This window comes from Strix uralensis, chromosome 7 (genome assembly GCF_047716275.1).
Source record: "Strix uralensis isolate ZFMK-TIS-50842 chromosome 7, bStrUra1, whole genome shotgun sequence".
Taxonomy (NCBI): Eukaryota; Metazoa; Chordata; class Aves; order Strigiformes; family Strigidae; genus Strix; species Strix uralensis.
The window spans coordinates 6,149,535-6,173,427 of NC_133978.1; the positions used below are offsets into that span (position 1 = coordinate 6,149,535).

Genomic DNA, 23,893 nt, shown 5'->3' on the forward strand with positions numbered 1-23,893 from the left:
CAAAGGTCACTGCCGGGGCTGGTGGAGGCCCAAAGCCCAGGCCCCTCACCTTTAGGCCCCCGAGCAGCTGCCGCTGGGGGCAGACGGGGCAGCACACGAGGAAAAGCCGGACCAAGGACTTTGAGCCTCCACCACTTTATGCCATGTTGAGAAATTGTTACATACAACTTATCAAAAGGGTTTAGGAAAGATTGTTACCAAATAAACTAATCTATTCGTCTACCTTTTTCCCCTTAAACAAGTGGATTTTGCAAACTCATTCACTACACCAAAATTACATAGAACTGAATCAGTGTTCATAGGAGTTACAGTACAACCACCTTTATTGAACCATAGTACAACATCTTAAACCGACTGTAGTCTTGAATATGTAATACATCCTTAGGAGTAACTAGTATAAAAAGTATCAACATCAGTGGTTTGAATATAAAAATTTATTTAAAGTCAGAGTATGCAACAAATAAAACCTACAGAAAACAGATTTTCCCATCACAATCTGTTGCTTACCAAATAATATTGTGAAAACACATTCCTTCAGTCATTATAAAGTTCTTAAAATACAAAAGAAATTAAATTTTGTAAGAAAGTCTAGTAGACCAGCGACTGTTTCTTCCAGGATGGTTTGTGGAGCAAGGCTACCCTTCAATACATCCCACGCCATCCTCCTCCACCCATACTGCCTTGCCCATAGTATCCTCCACTATTTCCACTGCCACGACCTGCAAACAATTGACACAAGGTCACGCATACATACCTTAAAAAAAGAAAAAATGTGATGGGTAATACAGAACAGTTGGTTGAAGATGACTTAACTTACACTAAAACAATACTTCAGCACTATTTTTTTAAACAAGCATTTGCTGCAGTAGCAAAATGCATACCCCCCCCCCCATGGTTTAGTTTAAGTGTCCCCCCCTCATTGCCTTTCCCCCAGCAGAGACCCTGCGCACACACCACCACCTCCCTTCCCCGCCCTCCCTCACAAGACAGATGCCCACCACGCTTCCGCAAAAGCCACATAAAACAGAGCGTCTACTTACTGTATCCGCCCAGGCCATCGGGAGTCCCGTATCCGCCGCTGTAATTGCTCCCCATTCCCATTCTACCAACGGAGCCGTAACCTTGATCTGAAAAGCAGAAAGGGCGTCATTAGAAGCTCGGAACTCGTCAGCCTTGGCCAAGTGGCAGCGAGGGGCGGGGCGGATGCGTACCCATGCCATCTCTGCCATAGCCTCCCATTCCAGAACCACCTCCAGCAGTTGAGTTCAGGAATAGCTCAATATATCGATGCTCTGCAGGGAACAAAAGCGCCAGACTTTGGACTCTGTTTCAGAAACCAGCAGCACAGAGATGCAAAGGTAACACCCCCCCCACACACCCCTTACGAGTAACAGTTACGAGTCCCCCAAAAAGTGAGTTTGAAATGTGGTAACTGGCAAAAAGTCTGGATTTGTGTATTTACTGCCCAGCAACTTAAGTGAAGTGCAGCTTAAGGCCGCCTATTCAGTTTGCCCTTAGAGACCGCGCTGAAGCCTGGCCCATGACAGCTCCAGGTGAACCCGATACTCACGCATGTGGTTTTTATCCTTAGACATGGCAGCTACTGCATCCTCGTGTGTTACAAATTCCACATCTGCCTCTCCCGTGGCTCTTCCGTCTGCCCCAATATCAATGTGAACTCTTATAGGATTCAATGGTGAGAAAAACTAAGAATAAAACCAAACAAAAATCATCACATTAATGCAGAATTCAAGCCAAGTACTTTTTTTTTCATCCCAGTGGATAGTGGAGCACTGCATCAATTTCATCTCATCCTACCACATACATTTAACTACTAATTTCCAAAGTATTACTTAGTGACAGTGGACCTTCAACATTAGATCAATCTACACTCACAATCTATTATTATTACACAACTCGAAGAGCTCCAGCTCCAGAGCTTGAGGAGCTTTCTTTAAAAGCAGAGATGTAAACACAAGTTCCTGCCTGCACACACAGCTTTAATCAAGAAGTTCTAGCATGATGCCATCCTGGAAGAGGAAAAGAATTACTTTTGTTTTTCAAGAAGCAGAGCAAAATAAATGTCTCAAAGCAAGGACATCTTTATGGAATTCAAAACCAGCTGTCAGCCAGACTGCTCTTCCTTGCTCCAGAACTTGAGGAGATACGGTGGTAGTTCTGACCAACTGCCTCAATCCCAAAGAGCACATACAAACCAACCTGTGGTACACTACTCAAGTGTTACTCATCAGCTTGCAATAACATGCTCTGAATCAAAGCTCTTGCTCTGAGTCTTTAGACTGAAGAAAATAAATCAAACTGACAGAATATAGCTCAACTGAAAAAAAAGCAGCAAGCCAAGAAAAAACCAAGAAAGAAAAGCACAGTCTTAAGAATGGAGTTCTGCACACATAGTAGATAGATGCAACTAATAAAGATGCAGCCCCCTGTAGAGAGGGGCTGTGTTTAAACCAGGCCTTATATCCCAAGAAAACTTTTTCCCCCTATAAACACCACAGAGGAATGCATTCCCAAAATCTTGCAGATGTAAGAGTTGAGGGTGGCAGATAAAAGCACAAGTAACAGGATACTGTCCCCTCCAATCAAACACAGCTCCCTACAGCCTGCCCACTCCGTCCCTCCTAAAGTCAGTCTGAAGTCACACACATACACAAACTACAATCAAAATTTCACATCTGCTATCGCTCTTCTACAGAATGGTAAGTCTCTAGTTAAACTTCTGAAAGCCTTAAAACGAGGATACCGACTGCAACAACCATCCTCTCCCAATACATCTTCTATGGAAATGAAAACGCAGAGTATGGAGATTAATGTTAAACATAGTTTGGCTGACCTCTCCAGTAACCTTACCTCAAGCGTTACCTTTCTAGAAGCTCATTCACTACTAAGCTTTGTAAAACTCACACAGAGAGCCCTGACTTTAGTTAGCAGATGTATCAGAGCTATTGATCGCTCATTTGAGAACTTCAACGGAGTTTGGAACAGGAAACACAAGAACACGCGAGCTCTTGGCGCCAGAAAGCCCTTTTCCCCATTGTACTTACATTAGCAATATCATTTTCCGTCGCTCGAAAAGGCAGTCCTCTCATGTGAACAAAATGACCGCCACCATGGAAACCCGACCCTGCGTCTCCAGCTGCACCATAACCATGTCCTCCCATGCCTATTAAGAAACCCAAACCAAACAAAACCATACACCTGTAAAATCATCATGAAAAAACAGAAAAGTCCTCACTACTGTTTTTGGGGAAGCGCTCACTTTATGCCCCTGAATGCAAGATGTTTATACTTCCAGCTTATCCACCCAGACACCTAACCAGAAGACATACTTATGTTTTACTGAAATTTCCCAATTCCCCCCTTTTTTAAACAACCTTCTTTACAACGTAATCTAATGAAGAAAGCAATTATTTCTGTCTTGTAAGACATAGTATTTCCAACTCAAGTAATCCAAAAATATTTTTAAACAATTAAAAAAGACTTTTTGTTACCTCTCCCATCCCTCATTCTGTCATCGTAGCCGTCGTTTCCGTAGCCATAGTTATTATAGCCACCATAATCATCAAAGCCACCATATCCTGTGTGCAATGGAGAGAAAGAAAGGAATTATTACACTCTTACTGAAATTTCACTAAACAACGCACAAGAGTAAATTTTTCAGTCTTTGGGCACCCAGAAGTTTGCAAACAGCCTCTACAGACTGTCAAACCTGGATTTCTGAACTGAGTGCAAATGTGAAATTCCTTTTATACAGTAAGAAGACTGAAACGTGCAAGCGAGAGATCAAATTCTGCTGAAAATAGTTCCCTTATTATTTCCATTACTCTTAAATACTAAGCCACATTTTTTGGATACATGACAAGTAAAAATTTCTTTGAGAGAAGCGTGTCAAACCTAAGGGGCACTGCAGCTACCGCCATTTCTTTAGTTCTTGACAAAGATGTCAGAAACACGAAACTGACAACAGAACCTCCAGCCATTAGATAAACATACCACCGTCATATCCACCACCTCCTCGACGCATTCTGTCATACATACTTCCACGCCCAGCTCCATAATAACCCCCTCTTCCTCCTAATGGTCTATCATATGGTCCAGGTCGTTGTTGTCCCATCATTCTTCTTGGCATGTCACAGAATCCTCTGATTTCGCTCTTACTACTTTTGAAGATTTCAATATATCTAATAAAAGAGGATTTTCAAGGTACCAATAAGAATACACGCATAAGCTGTCTGAATATTATAAAAGGCCATACTATGTTTTCTATAACTAAACGTACAATCCAATACAAGTGACTAGAGATACCATACAACTTAAGTTTCTCCTCAAAACCGTAAGAATCTTAAGTGTATAAAAAAAACACTTTACAGTGGCCAGAATTACTACGTGAAAATTCTAGCTGTACAAATTAAGCATAAAACATCATCTTTCCAGTATGAGAAACATACTGTTGAAAAACAACATCTAGCTATAGTAGCATTTATCAAATTACCCTACACAAGAATGTTTGAAACAATTTTCTCAGTTTAGCAAACTACCCAGAGCAATACTGTCTCCCCCACCCCCCAATCTACTGTATTTCCCAAGTTAATTTAGGATCAGTTATAAAAATTCTTAAAAACAGCCAGTTCCATATAATGGTCCCCAACCCCCCCAAAAGCATTACTGACCCACAACCCCCAAAAATAAAGATTTAACACCATCCCAAACTCTCCATCCCCACCTGTGCCCTATTCTTTCCTTGTGTTTCCCCAGAGCATTTTCTGCTATCTCCTTTGAAGCAAACTGCACGAAGGCCTCCCCTGTGCTTCTCCCCTGGTAGTCCAGCGTCAATGTTATCCCATTTGGCACGATTTCCAACCCTTTAACCCAAGGACAAATAACCCCATCAAGGGGAACAGTGTTAAAGGCTGAAACATTCCCATCTGTAGCAAATACTTAAAGCATATCTAAACAACAACAACGAAAAAGAAAACCACCTTGTTTCCCCCATCACCCAACAATGCAAGCCAATGATCTTTCATTAAACATTTATGGATTTAGCCATACTTCTTTTCTGTTTAAACTATGCAAAAATACAGCCACCTATGTTACATGAAGAAAATACAGCTACCAATCAAGTAATTTAACTGATCCAAATGCTAACATTCAGGTTACCCCAATATGCATGTTTACCACCTCGACAGAGTTAGACACATACTGTGTTTTACTACATCTATGGTTACTTCTACTTCATTTACAGGGCATAATTCTTACTTAAGGCAAGCTAATTTAACACAATCCCTCCCCTCCACCCCATTAACAGCTATCACAAATTAAAATGCGCAAAACATTGTGTAAAAGACAAGAAAACTCAGTCACTATACTTCGACTATACTAGAGGTACCTTGGAAAAACTGAACAATCTCTTCTTTGCTGCAACCAAAGGGCAGGCCTCGAAGTCGTACCACCGTTCCATCATTAGTTGTATCATTTGGCCCGTTATGTTTTCCACTCCAGTCCATCTTTTGTTTGAATCAAGCCCTACAAAAAAAGAAGGAAAGATGTTGAGATTCCAGAGATGCCTAAGTCCCTCCCCTCAAAAGAAATCTGGCAGGTTTTTCTTCAGCTATCTAGGATTATAGATAACGAGCTTTAATTCTGTTACACGCTTAAAATTGTGCTTTATCACATCCAGAGCACGCATGCATCTAGAAGCGCCCCAAACTCTGACAGGGAACACAGCGTGTAGGGAGGGCAACACGTGGGTAGGCACCGCACATAAAGCTCATTATTTACTCAGAATACACTGAACATCTGTCCCGTAACATTTCGGTGGGGTTTTTTTTGTTATTTCAGGGTGGGTTTTTTTTAAGCGTGACAGTTGAAGAAGGCGTAGGAACCACGTTCCTGCGTGGAAACACAAGGCCTTCCTTTGTCTGCAAACAAAGCGCCAGGGGCCGCGCTCCCAGTTGTTTTTCGTTGCGTTTTGCCCCCCCGCACCCCCTTCCGGAAGCACCGACGAAGCGTTACCCCGCACCACCAGGGCCCCCCCGGGGCGCGGGCGCCGCGCACCGACCCCCCGGCGGGGAAGGGGAGGCCGGGCCCGCGCGGCGGGGGCGGCTCGCGCCGGCGCCTCGGCTCCCGCGCGGCGGCAGGTGCGCGCGCACCGCCCTCAGCCGGGGTGGGGGGTGCGTGTGTGTGTTCGGAGCGGGGGGGGGCGGTACCGGGAGCGCCCCACAATGGGCCGCGCGGCCGCCGAGCCGTGACGGCGAGGGACCCGCCACCGCCCACCGCCCGCCGCCGGCCTTCCGACCCGCGGCGCCGACTACCGCCGAAATCGCGGCCCTGACCCACCGCCCGCTCCCCGGCGCCATTTACCGCGCCTCCCCGGGGCCGCCCCCTCCCGCTTCCCTCCTTCCCGCCCAACTCCCCGCCGCCACCTCTCCGCCTCAGAAGAGCTGCCCGGTCTCCGCTCGCGCAACCTCCGCGCCCCCGGGAGCCCCTCGCCGCCGCCCGCCGCTCTCCTGGGGCCGTCGCCGCCCTCGGCTCCACCACTCAAAATGGCGGCCACGCTCGGGAACGAGGCTCCGCGGAGAGGCGCCGCGCCGCCCCCTCCCCCATAGCCATCTCCGGCAGCGCCGCTGCCCACGGCTCCCGCAGGCGCGCACCGGCCCCGACACCGCGCCGAGGGGCGGAAAGGCCCGCCCGCCTCAGGGCCTAAGCCTCCACTGCTATCGCCGCCCTGCCTGCAGCCACCCCGGGCGGGCCCAGCCGGGGCTCGCTTAGCCCGCTCTCCCCCTCCACTCACCAGAAGACCCTCGCACACCCCTCAACGTGCCCCGGCAGGAGCTTCTGCCGGGAAGGAAGCTCCTCCTCACTTCCAACCGCCCGGCGGGCTCGAAACCTACGCAACGAAGATGGGCAGGATGGCGTCCCGGGCGCGCAAATATCGCGAGAGCCACGCCGCGCTGGGCGGCCCCGACACATGCGCGCCTCCGGGAAGAACAGGCGACGGCGCATGCGCGGCGCGGCGGACGGCGAGTTCCCGCCTATTCTGTCAGCACTGGGGCTGAGGGGCGCCGGGGCGCATGCGCGCTGGCCTGGCCGTCACGCGGCGCCCTGCTCGCTTGGCGCCAAACGGGCTCTGGGGTGGGAGTGCGCGCGCGTGCGCGCCCGCGATGGCTGCGCGGGGATCGCCTCACACGGAGGTGCCGGTCGTGCCCTCCAGTCTGTGTCCCTCAGGGTGCCCGGCGGCCTCGGCCACGGCTTGGGCGGGGGGGGAAGAGTGTCCCGTGTGGGCGCACGCAATGGCTGTCCGCCTCAACTCCGCAGCTGTGGTCAACCCGCGGCAGGCGGGACCCAGCGGGAACCTAGCCCAGCTCCGGGCTTCGTCAGTACCTGAGCGCGGGGCGGGCTGGCCCGGGCGCTGTGGTGGAAGGGCCCGCTAGAGCGTTCTGGAGCTGGTAGCAAGCGACGCAAGAGAGAGGTTAAAATATTTTTCTAAATCAGTGCTGAGCGCTGAATGGAAGGAGGCTTGAGTCCATGTCCGCGCTGGGAAGTGACGGGAGGGGGGGCGCTGGCTCCTCCTGCCGCTAGGGAAACATTAACTTAGAGTTCTGCTGTCACTCGGGGATAAAGCAGGTTAGAAAGTACATTGCAGAAAACAGCTTAAGACTTAAATAGGCGCAAACGACAATGCAAATTCCAATTTTTACGGTTGATGCATTTACAAACCGGCCATTTTCTGGAAATCCTGCGGCAGTTTGTCTGCTTGAAAATGTAAGTTAAAAAAAAAAACTTTTATGAGGGACTGCAGTGGCATTTACCAGTTCTGTACTTGGCCTGAGCACTCAGCACGGCACTAGACTTTGCTTCCTTTACTCAGGATTTCTTGCAAGCGTTGTTTGCTGTTGCTCCCAATTAGAGAAATTAGCACAGCAGTACTTTTTTTTTTTTTTTTTTTTTTTTTTTTTCCCCGTCGGAACGATTTCATGAACATGCTTTGTATTTTTTGTGGGTTTAATTTTTTTGTAAGGAACATACTGGTTTTATTCTAACCGAGTTAAGTCAAAAAGAAATGGCTTGATTTCTTAAGCCAATGGATTCAGAATTAAATGGAAACGAAATGCAATAACTGAATCAGTACTCAACAGTTTTTGAATGAATTGTTAAAATGTGGGTTTTGGTGTGGGTTGATTTTTTTTCCCCCCCTTTTTCTTTTTTTTCTTCTCTTTCTATGGAAGGAGAGAGGAGGAGTATAGATCTGGGTCTGAGTCTTTCACCTTTAGTGTGTCAGGTTCAGCTTTAGCGAAGTTTAAACAACCAGTTTTTATTGCTTTGAAGTTGCATGGTAGTTTTAGTGCAATTGACAGTAGTCATCATTCTCATCAAGGTGTTGTGAACAGTTGGTACTAATTGGTACACTTTTGACAATTTCTACCAAAAAACTGATTATTAAACTGGTTTAGAAATTTGCAGGCCTTATTTGTATAGTAACACTTGATGAAAATTGTGAGTATGAAAATATATGTAGAGCAGTCAATGCTAGGAGCTTGTATTGACAATATGAATCCTTTCTAAATGTTCCTAAGCCTGTCTAGGTTTCATACAGTATAGCCTACTTACCAGATCAGCTGAAGTTAGGACTGAGAACATCTCCCTTCAGATGTGATTTTGACCCCCTAAAATCTAAATACTCCCTCTCAGACTGCACTTTAAAACTATGAGCTTCTAATTGCATTTTCATATTATTTTTACTTTATTACATTAATACATTGTGAGGGCAACTTAATTGCATGTTGCTTTTGGAGTGTTGAGGTTTTAAAGTTTTTTTCTACAGTACTTGGGGCTAGAGGCTTCAGTGTCAGAGTTAAAGCTGAGATTCAATTAAAGCACAGATCCTAATTTGTAGTTTTATTCTAATCTCCAAGAAAGTGTGGTGCACCTAGCAGCAATATTTCTGTTCCCCGTTCCCTTCAGAGTCTCAGCAGACGCTTTACAAAAACGGTTGCGAATAATGCCAGAATGGCAAAACAAGCCCCTCCTGTGTTTCAGAAGTGCCACAGGATGGCAGTAGTTCAATAAAGTTCTATTATTTTTAATAACATTTTGGTTGGTCTTTGTTCCGGTTTAGTATCTTTTTAGTATGTAATTGGCAGAACTATTTTTCTGAGGAGAGATGCTTATTATGGTAAAAAGTTAGAGTGTTGTTTTCTTGTAGAGAATTCAATCTGCACATACCGGTCTATTGCATCAGTAATTGTTTCCTACCTGTAGTATGGGATCACTGGCTGAAAAGGATTAAAGTTATTAAGAGAAATAAGTAAAGTTAGCAGGGCAAGTTTTTATCTGTCAGAGGTTGAACCTGACCAGGTGCACTTAGTACTTTGTTTCATTTCTGTTTCTGTCTTTTAAAGACCAAATTCTCAAAGCTGGCCAGTCAGCGTAATGGTGGGGAAAGAGCAATGGAACAAGGGTGAAGTAGAATTTTATACAATTGCTTCAGCTCATGTATCCTGGGATCAGCGTTCACTGGTTTAAATCTGCAGGCAGTTAGAGCAGAACGGAGTGAGCTCCAGCATTTTTGGTTTTCGGTTTATCTCCTCTCAGTTTCTACTGACTTAGCATATTGTTCCCGTTGTTCAAAGAGTGCTATCGAGGGTACAGCCCTAACCGCTGATCAGCCATCTTGGCCGTGGCCCCAGCCATTACTGCATGCCTCTTGCTGCCGTGGATTTTTCAGAGTCATAGAAAGAGACTTGTAGTTATTTTCAGGTTATGTTAATAATGACTTCTCAGTGTGATTTTAATCATGACTTTTAAAAAAGATTTGTGTTCATGGAAAAACTGAGTTTATTTTTTTGATTTCATTTTCCATGTATTCCAAGAATTTGTAAACTAATAGGACAGATATTAGAACTGCCCAGGTATCACAACAATTGAACTAGTTATCCTGCTTTATGCTTAAAGCTTCTTTTACTTTCAAAAGTGTTTTGAACTAAAAATGAATCTATGGTTTATTATAATAGAAAATGAAATTACTGTATTTATTTGACAGTTTGATTCAGCATTTTTTGGCCTGCTTTTAATTAGATTTGTTGTTTTATCATTAGGACTTGGATGAAGATTTGCACCAAAAAATTGCAACAGAAATGAACCTTTCAGAAACTGCTTTCATCAGAAAACTGCACCCTGGAGATGACTTTACCAAAAGTGAGTGGTTCTCTTTACCCTCCAAAATCTCTTGCAAGGGAATAGGAAGACTCTGTGGTGCATTTATAAGGAACGATGCTAATTTGTAAGACAGCCAAAGCACAGTCTCAGAGTTGTGATGTATCTTGCTCAAGATAATATTAATAAGCTGTTTGCACATGGATTATTTAAAGTATTTGTGCTGCATATCAAATTCATTTTAGAATATACAAACATTTATTATTCACAAATTAGCCCATTTGTTTTAGTGCCTTTTACTAAACAGGCAAGTTGCATACAGAAAATCTCCTAAAAATGCTATGCAAAGATTCTTCAATTAATACTTCCATTACTATTAATAATCTCCAGAGATAATTTCTTACTATACAAGCAGAAGAGTAGAGATAGAACATACTTATACCATACGCACAAGACTGCAAAGTGAGTAGAATCTGGCTTGGCTGTAGAAGATCATCGCTGAGGTAACTGTAAGCTATTACTCGAGTTTGTCACAAAATCTCATAAGCTGTCTGTGGAGCCAATACTGGAAAATACAGTTTTCTAACAAAACTGGGAAATCTGAAGTTGCCCAGAACAAACGCTGCTCATTTGTTTGGTCTGAGTGGAGGGACTTCACTGGTGTTCTTTGGTAGGGCATGTATGTATGATCGAAGAGGAAATGGAGAGACATTGGACAAGATAGAAAATATTGGACAAATACAGAGTCCTGTCAGAATTGCTTTGTGGATTAGTTTTCAGCTGAATCAGTTTGCTGAATCTGCTCACTTTGCAGTTGTGTGGTGGCAGGAGCCGAGGGGCTGGAACCCCACTAGCCTGGAGTTAGGTTCCAGGTTAAGGTATCGTGTTGGCATGCCCTCGCTTTGATACGATGTAGTGGAAGAGAGAGAAACAGCTTTGGGGTTATTGACTGTCTGAAAGAGACCCTAGGACAGTATGCAAAATCCTGTTCTTTATCATTTGATTGTCCAGGGAGTGGAATTTTGCACAGTCTCTGTAACTAAAGAGGATTTTCTTAAAGTAGTAAGTATCAGCACTTACTCCTATTGTTAATAATCGGGATTTGTTGTAGGGTTAGACTAATTGCTTGAATCAAGAAGTGATAACACCTTTCATTTTTCATGTTAACACCTTGCCAATATGCTTAATACATTTATTTATTTTCAAGTCATCCATATCCAACAGCATATAAAATGCCAGTTTCTTTCTCATTAAAGTGCTTTTGATGGGAGTAAAGTTTGTGACATCAGACCCATGCAGCTGCTGAAGAGGGGCACAATTTTTTCACAGGAGTTTAGTCACTGAGCTACACCCAAGAATGTGTGTATTGAGGGGTGGTGGGGGTGAGAGGAGACCAGGAGCATCAGAATGTCGTTTATGAGACTATCATCTGCTTCTGGAACATGAACTGGTGTAGTAAGGGCTCCTGGACAAAGAGTATGTTTTTGCAGGAGTATGAGTTTGTGATCAGTGCATTTCATTTAATTTTTAAAAATCTGCATTATTTTAGGAATACATTAATTGGTGAGAGTATGAAACGTCTTCTCCGTCTGAGTGCAGCTGTATGTCTCAAGCATCCAGGCAGGTCCTGGCTCACCGAGCTTCTCTGTCTCCAGTCGGCCATGGCTGACGCCGTTTCCTCCCGCTTTCAGGCACAACGTCCACTTGGGGGAGCGCATTGACGCCTCAGGGCAGTCTCACAGCTGGGTTCTGCGTCTCTCCTGCCTCAGATCACTTCTCTGCTGCCGCCATTAGTTTCATCCACTAGGTTTTGTTGGGATTCTATTTGTTTTCATTAAATAGGGGACTGACTTCAATGCACTGTTTTTTTACAGGGGCATTGACAAGACTTGTTCGGGGTTTTTTAAAACTACCATTTGTTTCTTTTACACCTTTTAGTTCTGTTTGTATGGTAATTATTCACTTGAAATATATTTTCATAAGCGTTATCTTAAATGCCATGGTGCAAGAACTCTGTAAAAGCCACAGGAAACCAAGTATAGTGCATTTGGGTTCCAATTTTTTTGGAACAACAAATAGAAATATGATTTCTAGTGAAATGAAGGGTTAGTATACACTAGAGGCTTTTACCAGACTTGACTGGTGGTTTAAGCAAACTAATTCATAACTGACTTAGCTCTGATTATCTTTAACCCCTAAAGGTTAACCCAGCCTGCAGGTGTATAAAGATTGTGACTCTGACTTCACAGGTTTCCATAATACACAAGGTCATGGAGGCTTTATCTTCTAAAATCGCTGCTTTATTACAGATTACCACAAACACCACAAAAATCACCATTTGCAAGTATACCTATGATTAATAAAGTGAATATATCTATGTATCTCAAGCTATGACAAATTATTATCAGTGATCAATAGCATGGAAGAATCAATAATAGCAGCAAGAAGTGTATATGTATAATATTACAGGTTACTACAAACTTATCACTGGTCGATAATCAAACTTACCAAGAATGTAGCAGTCAATATTCTTATGATAGATCACTTACATGTGGATATATGTAGATATATAAGTGCATTAAAGAGATTCCAGAGAGGAGGACAAATAGATCCCAGAAGGGGACACAGCCATCCCAGACGTGGGATGACAAACCAAACCAAGCCCAGAGGGGGACCAGTAAAGTAAGTCTTACTTCAAAGATGGTCTCTGTCATGGAGTCAGCCATGGGTCCCCGGGAAGGATCCATGATCTCGTAGAAAGTTCAGGCAAACCTGTTTAGGAAAGGGAAAACACATGCAGCACAGAAAGTTCTCAGAGAGAGAAGCTCCATTTTGGGTAAAAATTAAGTAATTTTTGTATCGTAGAGACATAAGAGAATATAGGACACCACCACTTCAAGAAGCCCATAGATGCTGTTAATTTCTATTTTTCACCTGCAATAGCTTATAGATGATGATGTTTTCTACTCTCTCAGACCAATTTTTATCTTTCCAGACAGTTTCCCTGTTTCTTCAGTTAGAAAAGCCAGAGGCAGTTACTGATTCTCACTTTCTTGGGATGTTTTTCCCTTTTTCCAGGCTATTTTTCACCTTTTTAGGTGATAAATTGCTGTTACAGTTTGTTGGTTTTGTGCTTACCGATGGTATCTCGGCATGTCACTGGTTTCTGGCGACCCAGAAGCACTTCGAAGGTGCCAGCTGGGCTTCTCAAGGATGTTTGTGGTTCTCAGGCCTAGTTCCCAGGCCCGCAGGCATTTCTACCGCAGTGTCCTTGCTCTTGTAACAAAGTCGCTTTCCTCTGTTGATAGTAGACTCCTGTTGTTGGCCTGACTCAAAAGCAAAAGCTGTTCCAAAAATCAGTACAAAATAGGTTCCTAAAAGTGTGTTTAAGACCAAGACTGATTATAACATGCATTTTGATTAACTGAAATGTCATTACTCTGTATAAGGTTTTGAGATAAATTAAAGAACTAGACTTCTTCCACTGAATAACGCTAAATAAACTTTATTTCCAAGGTTCCTGCTTTGGACTCAGATGGTTCACCCCAGCCAATGAAATTCCTCTCTGTGGTCATGCTACACTTGCAGCAGCTGCTGTGTTGTTTCACGTACAAAGTATGTTTACAAGCTATTTATTACTATAACTTTTTAGAAAATTGACTTCTAATTAAGAAGATCTCTATTTTCTGCAACAAAGGCAATTAATATTCAGAACATTTAGTGAACACATACGGAGATATCTTAGGTATTGTCTTTTACAACTGCTCTGTAATTATAAGGTTGTAGTCTGATGCCTACACTTGGGTTCTGATGCCCTACTATTACTCTTGTTTAAGAAAAGCGCTAACTATGCAAATGTCATCTGGGAGAGGTACAGTAGAATTTGATGAATGGGGAATATTGCTCTTTCTGTTAAAAGGAAACTCCCATTCATTCTAGGAACGTGCAGGAAAGACTCACAGGCAATTGCTGTGTTTATTGTCCTCAGCAGATTATTTATTGAGTTAGTTGGGAGTTTTGTCTCAGAATACAGCTTTACTGTAGTTATTACATTTTAGCTGCATGATGAACTTTTTGTGAATATACTGAGCTACTCTAAGAGCTAGAATAATTTAGATTCAAATTCTCGTGTTTAATAATGTTGCAATATTTTCTCTCTAGAAAACACAAATTCAGTTCTCACGTTCATGACGCTGAGTGGGGAATTAAAAGCCAGACAAGTGGAGGGTCATATTGTCCTGGACTTGCCACTTTACTTCACCTACCCACAGGTCAGTCAAAGCTTTATTATGAAAGGCTTTCAAGGGAAGTAAGTGCTTATGTCTGTATGGGTATGTAAGTATATCTGTCTATCGATAGCTGGGTAGATACATACATATATATGTTCTATTTTTTACAGTGTGGTTTTTTTTTTTGCTTCAGGTACTTCAGGAAGTAGAAGAGTTAATAAAGGTAAAAAAAGTATATGTGGTCTTAGAAGCACATTTATAAGAGCTATACTTATTTTTGTGTATTAAAATGGCTGAAAAGTGGCAGCATGGCATTGCTTGATGTACTAAACTTTAAAGGTCTGAGTCATGCAGCTCAGGAAATGGAATTCTCCAAAATGCTGCAGCTGAACTTTTGTCTTTCACTGCTATCGACTGGAGTGTCAGTATTTATTTCATTGGCATTTTCAGCCTATTGTCTGCATGTGAGGTCAATCTAGTGTCCTTGCCCTCTTCAGGTCCCTGAATTTCTTTCCAAATTGATATATACGGAGCTGTTAGCACCAGCCATACCCATTCATGCACTTAGTGCATTTACTTTTCTTGCTTGCGTGTACTTGAGGGCTGCATGAAAGATCTTGCATAAGCCCTGATCTAGCAGGGTATTTGTTCAATGCGAATGTAAGGAAATAGTATTTCATATTCAAATGACAATGTGTTTCTTTGTCTCCTTTCACTTTTCCACCAGGCAGCTGTTGGTGACATGGTTGTTCAAGATCTCCGTTATTCTCCTGACACAAAGAAACTCTTAGTCCGCCTCAGTGATGCTTATGAAAGGTGTCTTACACTTTTTTTTAAAAATCAAGTGTACAGAAATTGAGTTGATTGTTAAATTTCTATTCCTTACATACTAGGCTCTTTTAGCTAGTTTTAAAACAGGTGGGGATTAAAAACTCTAATTTAAACTCCTGTGTTAAATAGTTATTTTATCTTCTAATGTGAGCTTAATGAACCTGCAAAGCTGAATAAGATCAGTCTGAAATCTATCTCCAAGAAAAGGAGGTGTAGAAAACAGTTTTAAGGATGGTGTATTTTTGCCATCTGAGTAAAAAAATGATCCAGTAACCTAGCAGGAAATTAGGAGTCTTGCTTCTCAAATGAAGAAGTCATAGTTGCATAGCTATAGAGATCCGTGTAGCGAGACAGGGCACGTTGCCAGAACGCCATGGGTTCTTGTTCCCATTTGACTATAATCTGCTTACACAGACTTAACAGCATTATAAGTAGCTTTATAGGGGAAATTCCAATTCAAATCATTCCAAAGCATTTGTTAATCTCAGAGAGCTGAATTTCATTGTTAAGTCAAGTATGATTTGGATATATATTGCTGAAACACAACTTCTTTACACAGGCCCAATTACTATTATTTTCACTTGAAATTCGGCCTAACTAATGTTTAAAGATTGGGCTAGTGGGTAGATGGAAATATCCTCAGCTGAGTACTTATTATTTTCACTCTTTCAAACTTTATTTTGTAGGGAGGTATCTGCAACTTCACAGACTTGAGGCTGTTGTAGAGTGCTTTAGAATCCCATGGTGTTAGTTATTTGCTTGTTCTGAAATGGAGGGCTTACTCTTTGCATTCTTTAGTGATGAAATACTTCTTCAATGATTAAAAAGTTGCAACAAAAGTGTGTTCTTTTGTAGCTAATATTCCAGGATGCTCTGTTTTCAGAAATAAATAGGAAGTGCACGGCTTGAACTTTTTTCTCTATTCACTCAGAGTCTATTATAATCAGGGTAGTCTTCTGTCAAATGACATTGGGAGGACAATTCTAGGAATCTTGTCTCCTCTAACTTTTTACTGTGTCTGTTTTGGGATTGTAGAGAAGAAGATTTTTGTAGTTTTATGTTTCTTTTCAATACTTAAGTTCATGTAAAATGAAGAATATCAGCTATTAAAGTTCTGTGATTATATTCAAGGTCTGTGTTGGAAGAACTGCAAGTGAGCGCACAAAGCTTTTTGTCAGCTGAAAAGACAGGAAAGGTGAAAGGACTCATACTCACTCTTAAGGGAAATTCCAGTGGAAAACATAAAGGCCATGATTTTTACTCCAGATATTTTTCACCTTGGTATGGAGTTCTGGAAGACCCTGTTACAGGTGTGTGTTTTTGTGATAAGCAACTCTCTAACTCTTGTTTCAGTTCAGTTAAAAGGTTCTTATTAAACTTCATGAGTGTACTTTGGAGTCTTATAAATTACTGTTTTATATGGACAGCAGGAGTGTGCTCATTAAACCGGAAACTTTCATGACTGATGCCAGCTCATTCAGAAAAAATTCTTGCTGTCATCAGGCCAGATATTGCTGTGTCTCTTTCAGATTTTTTCCCTGAACTATTCCAGTTAGAGAAAAGCGAGAGACTAGTTTGGTATTGAATAGATGTTGCAGAAGTTCATAGCCACTTCTGTTAGTGTCCTGTATTTTTTTTGCACTTCAGCTGAGATCTCCTCTAGTTTCATGACATTTATGGTGGATTTTCTCAGGCCCATGAATAATATGAACTTGGCTAGTTGTATATTGAGGGACATTTAACAGGTTTGTTCTCTGCCTGTTCGTGTGATGTTCCACTCAGTAGGTGTGATGATTACTGCAGAATGATGTTATTTGCTTAGGTACCAGTTAATCACAGGTTAATTATTAGGCAGCTGAGAACTTGGTCAAAATTGCTTATTAAGAGTTTTGCTTATGAAAGAGAAAACTTTCTTTCTTGGAACAATGGTAGTTATTCAGCACTCCTAGCAGAAAGAAAGGTTTACAAAGACATACGAGCCGCGTATTTCAGTTATTTCTTAAGCTTTTGGTCCCATTTTCCACATAAAGACGGGGACAGAGTCTTGTGGACATATCTAATCACAGAGCTCATTCCTTAGGACTTCTGGGAAGACTAGTATTGATATGTAGGAAAAGCTGGAAGTTTCCTGTATCTCTGAGATTTTTCTAGGCTTGTTATAGCTCACTGTTGCTTGTCTTCTATCTTTAAGTGTCGTTTCTTTTATAGAAACTAATCTTTTTATTGTGTAGCTGAAGTATACTTTTAACAGTGTTAGGGCTTTGTATTATATTTCTTTTGTAACGATTTCTTAATAATGCTACATGCCCTGGTGTCCTTGAGCCCTGATAATTATAGTTACTTCACAGCAGGGTTTCCAGCAGAGTGTCTTTGCCCCTAGCTGCTAATGTAGACTGAAGCAGCGTGACTAGCTATGAAGCTGAGAAGTCATCCGAAGTTTTTAAGCCATCTGCCGATCAGGAAACAAGAAATTGGTATTTTAGTTTTCAGAAGCTGGGGTGAGACCTTAAAGATCTCCTTGAGTTACATCCTGATACTTAACAGCATTCAGTTTTGTTGTGAAAAACTGTTAGGAGAGGAAATACTTTTGTTTTACACTGTGACTTCTATCTAACTGTTTGTTCTTAAAAAATACCGAAAAGCCTATTCAGATTTTTTGACGAGTAGCTGTTCATGTTTCATTGAATAACCACATTTAGATGAATAATATTTTGAGTTTAATATTTTGAGATTCTGTTATTAGGAAACTTCACTTTTGGTAAACAAATGAGTACTTTGGCTCAATTTAATCAATACTATTTGTTATTCCTGACAGTTTGTGGCTAATCACGAAACCCTGGGCTAGGCAAAATTTCCACTGAAGCCAGAGGATGAGGAAGTAATATGGCTTTATCGTAACTAAATGAAATTATAAAGCCTTAAGTTCTGTCTACTGTGAAAACTCTTAGGTTTTTTTGCCCTAAAAACACTTGTGGCCCTTAATTTGTTTATGGCATTTACATTTTGAATGTGCTTGCTCTATAAAGTAGCGATTCTAATTTAATTCTGTACTTTGTTTTCCAATTTCTTTTAAGGATCTGCCCATGCTGTTCTAAGCAGCTACTGGTCAGAGCAGCTGGGGAAGAAAGAAATGCTTGGTAAGAGAAACTGTTTTCTTGCAAAACTGCCCATTTCTGTAAACGCTACTCACTAAAAAATAAAAAGTAATATTATTGATACACTCCAAACTGTAGAAATAACTCCCTATCCATTTTCTCAATATGAATAGAACATTATGTAGTATTTTGTGAGTGAGGTAATCTTTAAGAAATTGCTTTCTTTTCTACCCACCAACATGACACATCATGCCTGCAGGGAGTCTGAAGTATCAGTTTCTGGATTGTAACGCTCTGCAGTTAGTTTTTGATTTCAGCTTTGGACTTTAGTTCTCGTGACCCTTCATCATAACTGAGGCTTGGTGAACTTCAGATGATGTTTTTGTGTTTTGATTGAATTTTACTTCTTGGTCTTTATGGCTTGCGTTTTGGGTATTGGGAAAAGGTACTGGTATTTTCATTCAGGATGTGTACTTTTCAGTACAATTTGGGCAGTGTTTTCCTTTCCCCTCATGTATATTAAAATGAGACTGAAAAAGTCATATGGTTTCTGCCTGATTTTGGACTTTTCTTGAGAATTACTCCAGATTAATCCCTTCAGTGACTTCTTTAGGAAACTTAGGGTTTAGAATAGCTAGTGTTATTATAGCTAGTTAAGAAGAGGTGATGTATTTTTAACATTCAGATTCTACATACAGAATGTGCTTTATGGTACAGGGTTTTTCTGGTTTCTGATACATCTATATTTAGGTATGAAGATCAGTTTTCCTCAGGATGATGATCTTTTACATGGTAGCAAGGAAGAATGTAAGAAAGAATAGTCACTTATGTGACAAGAACAGAAAGAATTTGGCTGACCTTAAATATATAAGAATGGGGACAAGATACATGGGCATGGGCAAATTTTATTTGTTTGTGATTTAATTTGCAGTCTTACTTTGAAATGATTAAGCCTTAAAGGAATTTGAGATGGCTGGACCTCTGAAGTCAAAGAACATCTAGATTTATTGATATTCTTTCAATCAATGAGATATGCTTATTAGATCACGTATTTGTTGTTAAGAAAGAAACTGAAGAACTTGGTGGAAAAAACCGAGAGAAACTGTTCATACATGACAACACTAGATAAAGAGGCATTGGGTGTCTGTTTGCTTCTCATGTTTCTAGTGCTTTGCTAGAGAATGGAAGAACAACAGAAGCAATACAAAATAGCCTAGTCCCTGTCTAGGGGGGAGCAGGGGGCAGGGGATTACAGTTCTTTTGTGCACCTGACAACAATTAAGTCTTTGGCAACATTTAGTTTAGAGCAGAGATTGGAACCTTGAACTAATAAGGTTCCTCGTCCATAAAAGTAAACACTTTTCCAAACAAACAGCTTCCTTGATTATCAGCCTTCCTATATTTGGTCAAATGAATCTCCAAATGGATTTTCTTGAGAATGATAAGCTCTTTAAAAGATCTGTTTGCGCTCCATAGCTCAGTGTGGTAATCCACAATGACTGAGACCTTCTCCATCGTGGACTGAAGGAAAGGTTTAACATTCTGAAGATCTCATATTTGCATTAACATCGCACAAATCTGTGACAATTTCCATAATGTTGGGGGGAAGAATCCCAACGTATTTTCTGAAAAGGAGAAACTGTCTTTGGTAATGCATCCGTATGGACTGGCTGTTTCTCAGAAGATTTTGACATTTTCGGATGTTAATGTGGAATTTGAAACTTCAATGCTATCTATAGACACTGCTTCTTTAAGTAATCAAACAGGCAGAAATTCCGTCTGTATTTTTAGGTGATACTTTCTACCTGTTTTGCATTTTCATGTATTTTGTATGTACTGTGCCATTTCCTCTTTTAGAGAAACTATCTCAGGCAGTAAAGGCAATTGATACTGTAATCAGCTTCTTTAATGTGTTTATCAGAAAAAAAATAGTCCTATCTTCCCAGAAGATAGATTTTTTTTTTTTTTAATTTCATGCATATATGTCTTCAGACTTCTTTTGTGGTAGAAATCATATAGAATAGATTTAAATAGAAAAGTTAATTTGACATCTGATCAACATGTAGTCTTATGGGAAGTAGCTTTTCCTTACATACACATGACCGAGGGGTATCAGGTAGTACTAGGGCTAATTCTATTACTAATGAGATTATTTGGAAAAGACGGCTGACAATCAAGAAGATTCCATGTCACCAAAGATTAATGAATAAGAGCATCTTTTGACTTTTTAGAAAACTTTGCAGTAGCTTCTGTAATATCCGATACCTTTTATTGCAAGAATAAAGGAAGATTTTTCTTCCATAAAATGAAAGATCTGTTAGTTCTAAAATAGATCAGATATGAAATAGTATAAAAATGAGGAACATTAAATCTATTGTCAAATCTCTCGGGGTATTGTGACCTCTAGGAGGAGGTCAGCTGCATCTTTGCTGAAGTATCAGACATAATTTCCTGGTTTTGGCTTCTCTTCCTACTTTTATTAAACCAAATTGTCAAATAATGACCACACCCAGCAACTACAAAGAGAATTTTCCAGTCTTTTTACAAGCTGAAATACTTTATGATCTTTCTTGAAACTATTCTACATATCCTTGAATTTAAGCTGAGTGTTGAATCAGAGTTCAGTATCAGTCCTTGCCTTTTTTTCATTTCAAGAGTCTCTGCAGTATTTAAAAAAATACAATCTCTCATATCGGATGTATAGACCTTCATAATTACTAAGAAGTACAATATTTAGCAACTGTCTCTGTCTCTGTATCCAGCCCTTCACAAAGTTTTCAAATTTCTAAGATAACATTTATAAACATGCTTAAGGAATTTGATATATTCAAACAGATTATAGAGAACTTTCCAAATTATTGTGAAGAAAAGGGGCTGTATCCAGGACTGAGCTTTTTTGAGCTGTGGCTGAGAGATTGTTTTAAAGCATACAGTATATATGCCATCTGTTAGAGATCCTGTGCTCTGTCAGCATCTGAATACAACCTTTACCCAATTTACAAATTGTGGGTTTGTGAGGAAAAACATGCCCTTTGGCTTTGAATAACTTTTGTAGTAGTTGGAAGTTCACTGGGTAAGAAGACTCTGAATATTAATGATTCTTCTCCATTTACAGCCTTTTACAAAAACAACACTATAAAATCTCAAACCTTTGCTAAATGCCAGGCTGAACCAGACCATTTTCGGATCAAGTAGTTGCACAACTAAAATTGGACTACTGAAACAAGTCTGCAGACTCAGCATGCTGAGTGAGCATTGTCGTCCCACCTGTATATGACTAAACAGTTTAGCCAAAAGTTTAGTTCTGTAACTATTTACAAGCGGAAGGCTATTGCTACTTAAACGTTATCCTGCTGTATTAAATTACATATTCGGGATTATATAAATCAATATCTGTTCCTGTATGTGTAGGAATTTGGTCTCAGTTTATGGCAGCTGAAGGAGCATCTATGTTTCTTTGTAGACTTTCTCCACGGCCTGCTTGAGCTTTATTTACTCATTAGCCAAACGCATTCTTTGAACCTAATATCTACTTCGGATGTTCAATACCGGTAAAGTGGTTCTCTCTTATGCAGATAATACTCGGTGTTCTTCCTTCTTACCTACAGAAACTGTCTATCCCATGGATGGGAGAATTCAAGACTTCTTTAGGAAAGGAAACATGGTTGGCTACATCGCAGCAAACTATCCTTCACTACTTGTGTTAATTAATGTTTTTGTCAGACTCAGTAGACAAGTTCTAGTCTGATACACACCCTCAGCTAATCATCTGTAAAGACAAATTCATCCAGGGTATCCCTGGTGCTGTTTGCTTTCTGGAGACAGAGACCTCATTTCCCTGAGTTTTCATGGATTTTTAAATAATTTATGATAGTTTTTTAACTGTGGATTCTTGTTTCCATTTAGCTTTTCAGTGTTCCCGCCGTGGCGGAGAGTTGAAGATTTCACTGCGTAATGATGGAAGAGTTGATATTGCGGGGCAAATTGCTATTGTATTAAAAGGAAACCTGACTTTCTGAAGAAATCGACACTGATCTCCCACACCTTCAAATTACTCATATTATGCTGATTATATTTTAGCTCTAGGCAGTGAATCACCACTGTCCTCAAAAGTCTTTGATTACTTATTGTCCATTTAAAAAAAAATTGCTTGAATATGCTCACTTCTAATCTTCAAGATCCTTGCTATTGTTTTCTTCACTTTCATCTTGCCACTTCATATGTACGCCGACCTCAGAAAATGTCCAAGGACAGCTATCTTGTTTTTCTGCTGTTAAATGAGTCTGTTCCTTATTTCCAAATTCTATGTTAAAAACAATTCCTTCTTCCTAGATTAAATTGTATACTTTTCTGATGGATAAAATAATCAAACTTTTTCCATATTCAGTCATTTTCCATGAAATCTGACTACAGTCCTTTTAAAAAAAAAAATCTTTTCTCTGCCATATATTGAAATGATGCTCATATGTTCATTAATTTACTTGAATTAAAAATATGAAAAATATAAATAGTTTAGAAATATGCTTTATGGTTCTCTTTTATGAACAGTATTTTTCAAAGATGAGTGATATTGCAGTGGCCCATAGTACTGCTGCTTAGTCAATATTTTTAATTAAAGTTTTAGCAGAAAGATTTAAGAGATTGACATAGTGACATAAAACTGGTTAAAATCTGAAAGAAAGCTTTATTGGTTACAGCAGTGTCATTTACTTTTCAAAGACTGAAGATTTGCTCCTAAATTAAAAGTTTCTTCTGTATTTTCTTCATGAAGTGTACTGCTTCAGATTTTGTCACTTTTTCCTTTAGTGTTCTTTTCTTTCTCTGGATCTTTTAGGAATATTGAACTGTTTCAGGTACTCTAGCTAAAACTCTGTTTTCCCTTTCAAATCAGTTTCATCCTAAGCTTTGCTTTAGTTCTTTGCAATATTTCAGGATGAAGTATTCTGAACTCAGAGGCATTTTCATATTGTGGAACAGCTGGATGTCAGCCCTTTATAAATGATGAGGAACTTAGTTGTGCCAAGTTCCCCTATTTCCAGTTATTTTGAATCTATCATAACTTGTAACTTACATCTTTCTTAAGTCCGAGTAGCTGAAGACAAATAACAGTGTGAGAATCCTAGGATTCATTTGAAATGAAAGTTTCTAGCTCCTGCTGCTACGCAGAACATATGGAATATATGATTTAAATGCACTGCAAAGCTCAAGAGCTAGGTGGCAAGCAAAAGGAATCTCCAGATGGAAATGCATGTTCTTCCCTGTTCAATCTTGCTGAAGTTCATGGACCTGAAGTGTGGCTTATAAACACGGACTCATCATCAGATGCCAGGCACGGCTATGGAGGCAGTTTAACAGTGATGTTGCCATGGCGTATTTAGTGGCCGCTTTGACCTTGCCTTCTCAGAAAGCAGGTTGATCACTTTCTGGCTAGTGACCTGGATCTTCTTGAGAAGCAATCCTGCAAGCTTGTTTTGCTGCATTTGCTGCTTCCTACTGGCTTATGCAAAGAGTGAATCTGAGATGCTTTGGGAAAAAAGCCCCTTCCTTAAGAATATAAATGAAATA

General features: G+C 40.6%; 2 protein-coding genes across 6 annotated transcripts; one reads left to right on the forward strand and one right to left on the reverse strand.

Moving 5' to 3' along the window:
- Positions 1 to 419: 419 nt before the first annotated feature.
- HNRNPH3 (heterogeneous nuclear ribonucleoprotein H3) lies at positions 420 to 7,013 on the reverse strand. Of its 5 annotated transcripts, none has more exons than XM_074874282.1 (10): positions 6,812 to 7,013; positions 5,408 to 5,544; positions 4,745 to 4,883; positions 4,060 to 4,202; positions 3,513 to 3,599; positions 3,066 to 3,184; positions 1,571 to 1,706; positions 1,212 to 1,292; positions 1,041 to 1,127; positions 420 to 719 (listed from the first exon to the last, which is right to left on the reverse strand). In XM_074874282.1, the coding sequence occupies exons 2-10, from the start codon at positions 5,523 to 5,525 to the stop codon at positions 643 to 645; spliced, it is 987 nt and encodes a 328-aa protein (XP_074730383.1). In that variant the 5' UTR covers positions 5,526 to 5,544; positions 6,812 to 7,013; the 3' UTR covers positions 420 to 642. The 5 variants fall into 5 exon arrangements, with proteins under 5 accessions (XP_074730383.1, XP_074730382.1, XP_074730381.1 ...); XM_074874281.1 differs by having other exon boundaries at positions 3,066 to 3,194; positions 3,511 to 3,599; XM_074874280.1 differs by having other exon boundaries at positions 4,015 to 4,202.
- A 424-nt stretch (positions 7,014 to 7,437) lies between these two features.
- PBLD (phenazine biosynthesis like protein domain containing) lies at positions 7,438 to 23,094 on the forward strand. The gene is made up of 9 exons (XM_074874285.1): positions 7,438 to 7,782; positions 10,116 to 10,215; positions 13,690 to 13,788; positions 14,335 to 14,444; positions 14,596 to 14,625; positions 15,130 to 15,218; positions 16,365 to 16,543; positions 18,308 to 18,370; positions 22,235 to 23,094. The coding sequence occupies exons 1-9, from the start codon at positions 7,699 to 7,701 to the stop codon at positions 22,345 to 22,347; spliced, it is 867 nt and encodes a 288-aa protein (XP_074730386.1). The 5' UTR covers positions 7,438 to 7,698; the 3' UTR covers positions 22,348 to 23,094.
- Positions 23,095 to 23,893: the final 799 nt, after the last annotated feature.

Coding starts and splice junctions, on each gene's coding strand:
- HNRNPH3 (XM_074874279.1), bottom strand. CDS start 5,525: ATGGACTGGAGTGGAAAACATAACGGGCCAAATGATACAACTAATGAT. Junction 4,884..5,407: donor GATTGTTCAGTTTTTCCAAG/GTACCTCTAGTA, acceptor CTTGGGTTAAAG/GGTTGGAAATCGTGCCAAAT. Junction 3,600..4,014: donor AGGTGGTGGATATGACGGTG/GTATGTTTATCT, acceptor CATTGCACACAG/GATATGGTGGCTTTGATGAT.
- PBLD (XM_074874285.1), top strand. CDS start 7,699: ATGCAAATTCCAATTTTTACGGTTGATGCATTTACAAACCGGCCATTT. Junction 13,789..14,334: donor TGTGTTGTTTCACGTACAAA/GTATGTTTACAA, acceptor TTTTCTCTCTAG/AAAACACAAATTCAGTTCTC. Junction 14,445..14,595: donor TTTACTTCACCTACCCACAG/GTCAGTCAAAGC, acceptor TTTTTGCTTCAG/GTACTTCAGGAAGTAGAAGA.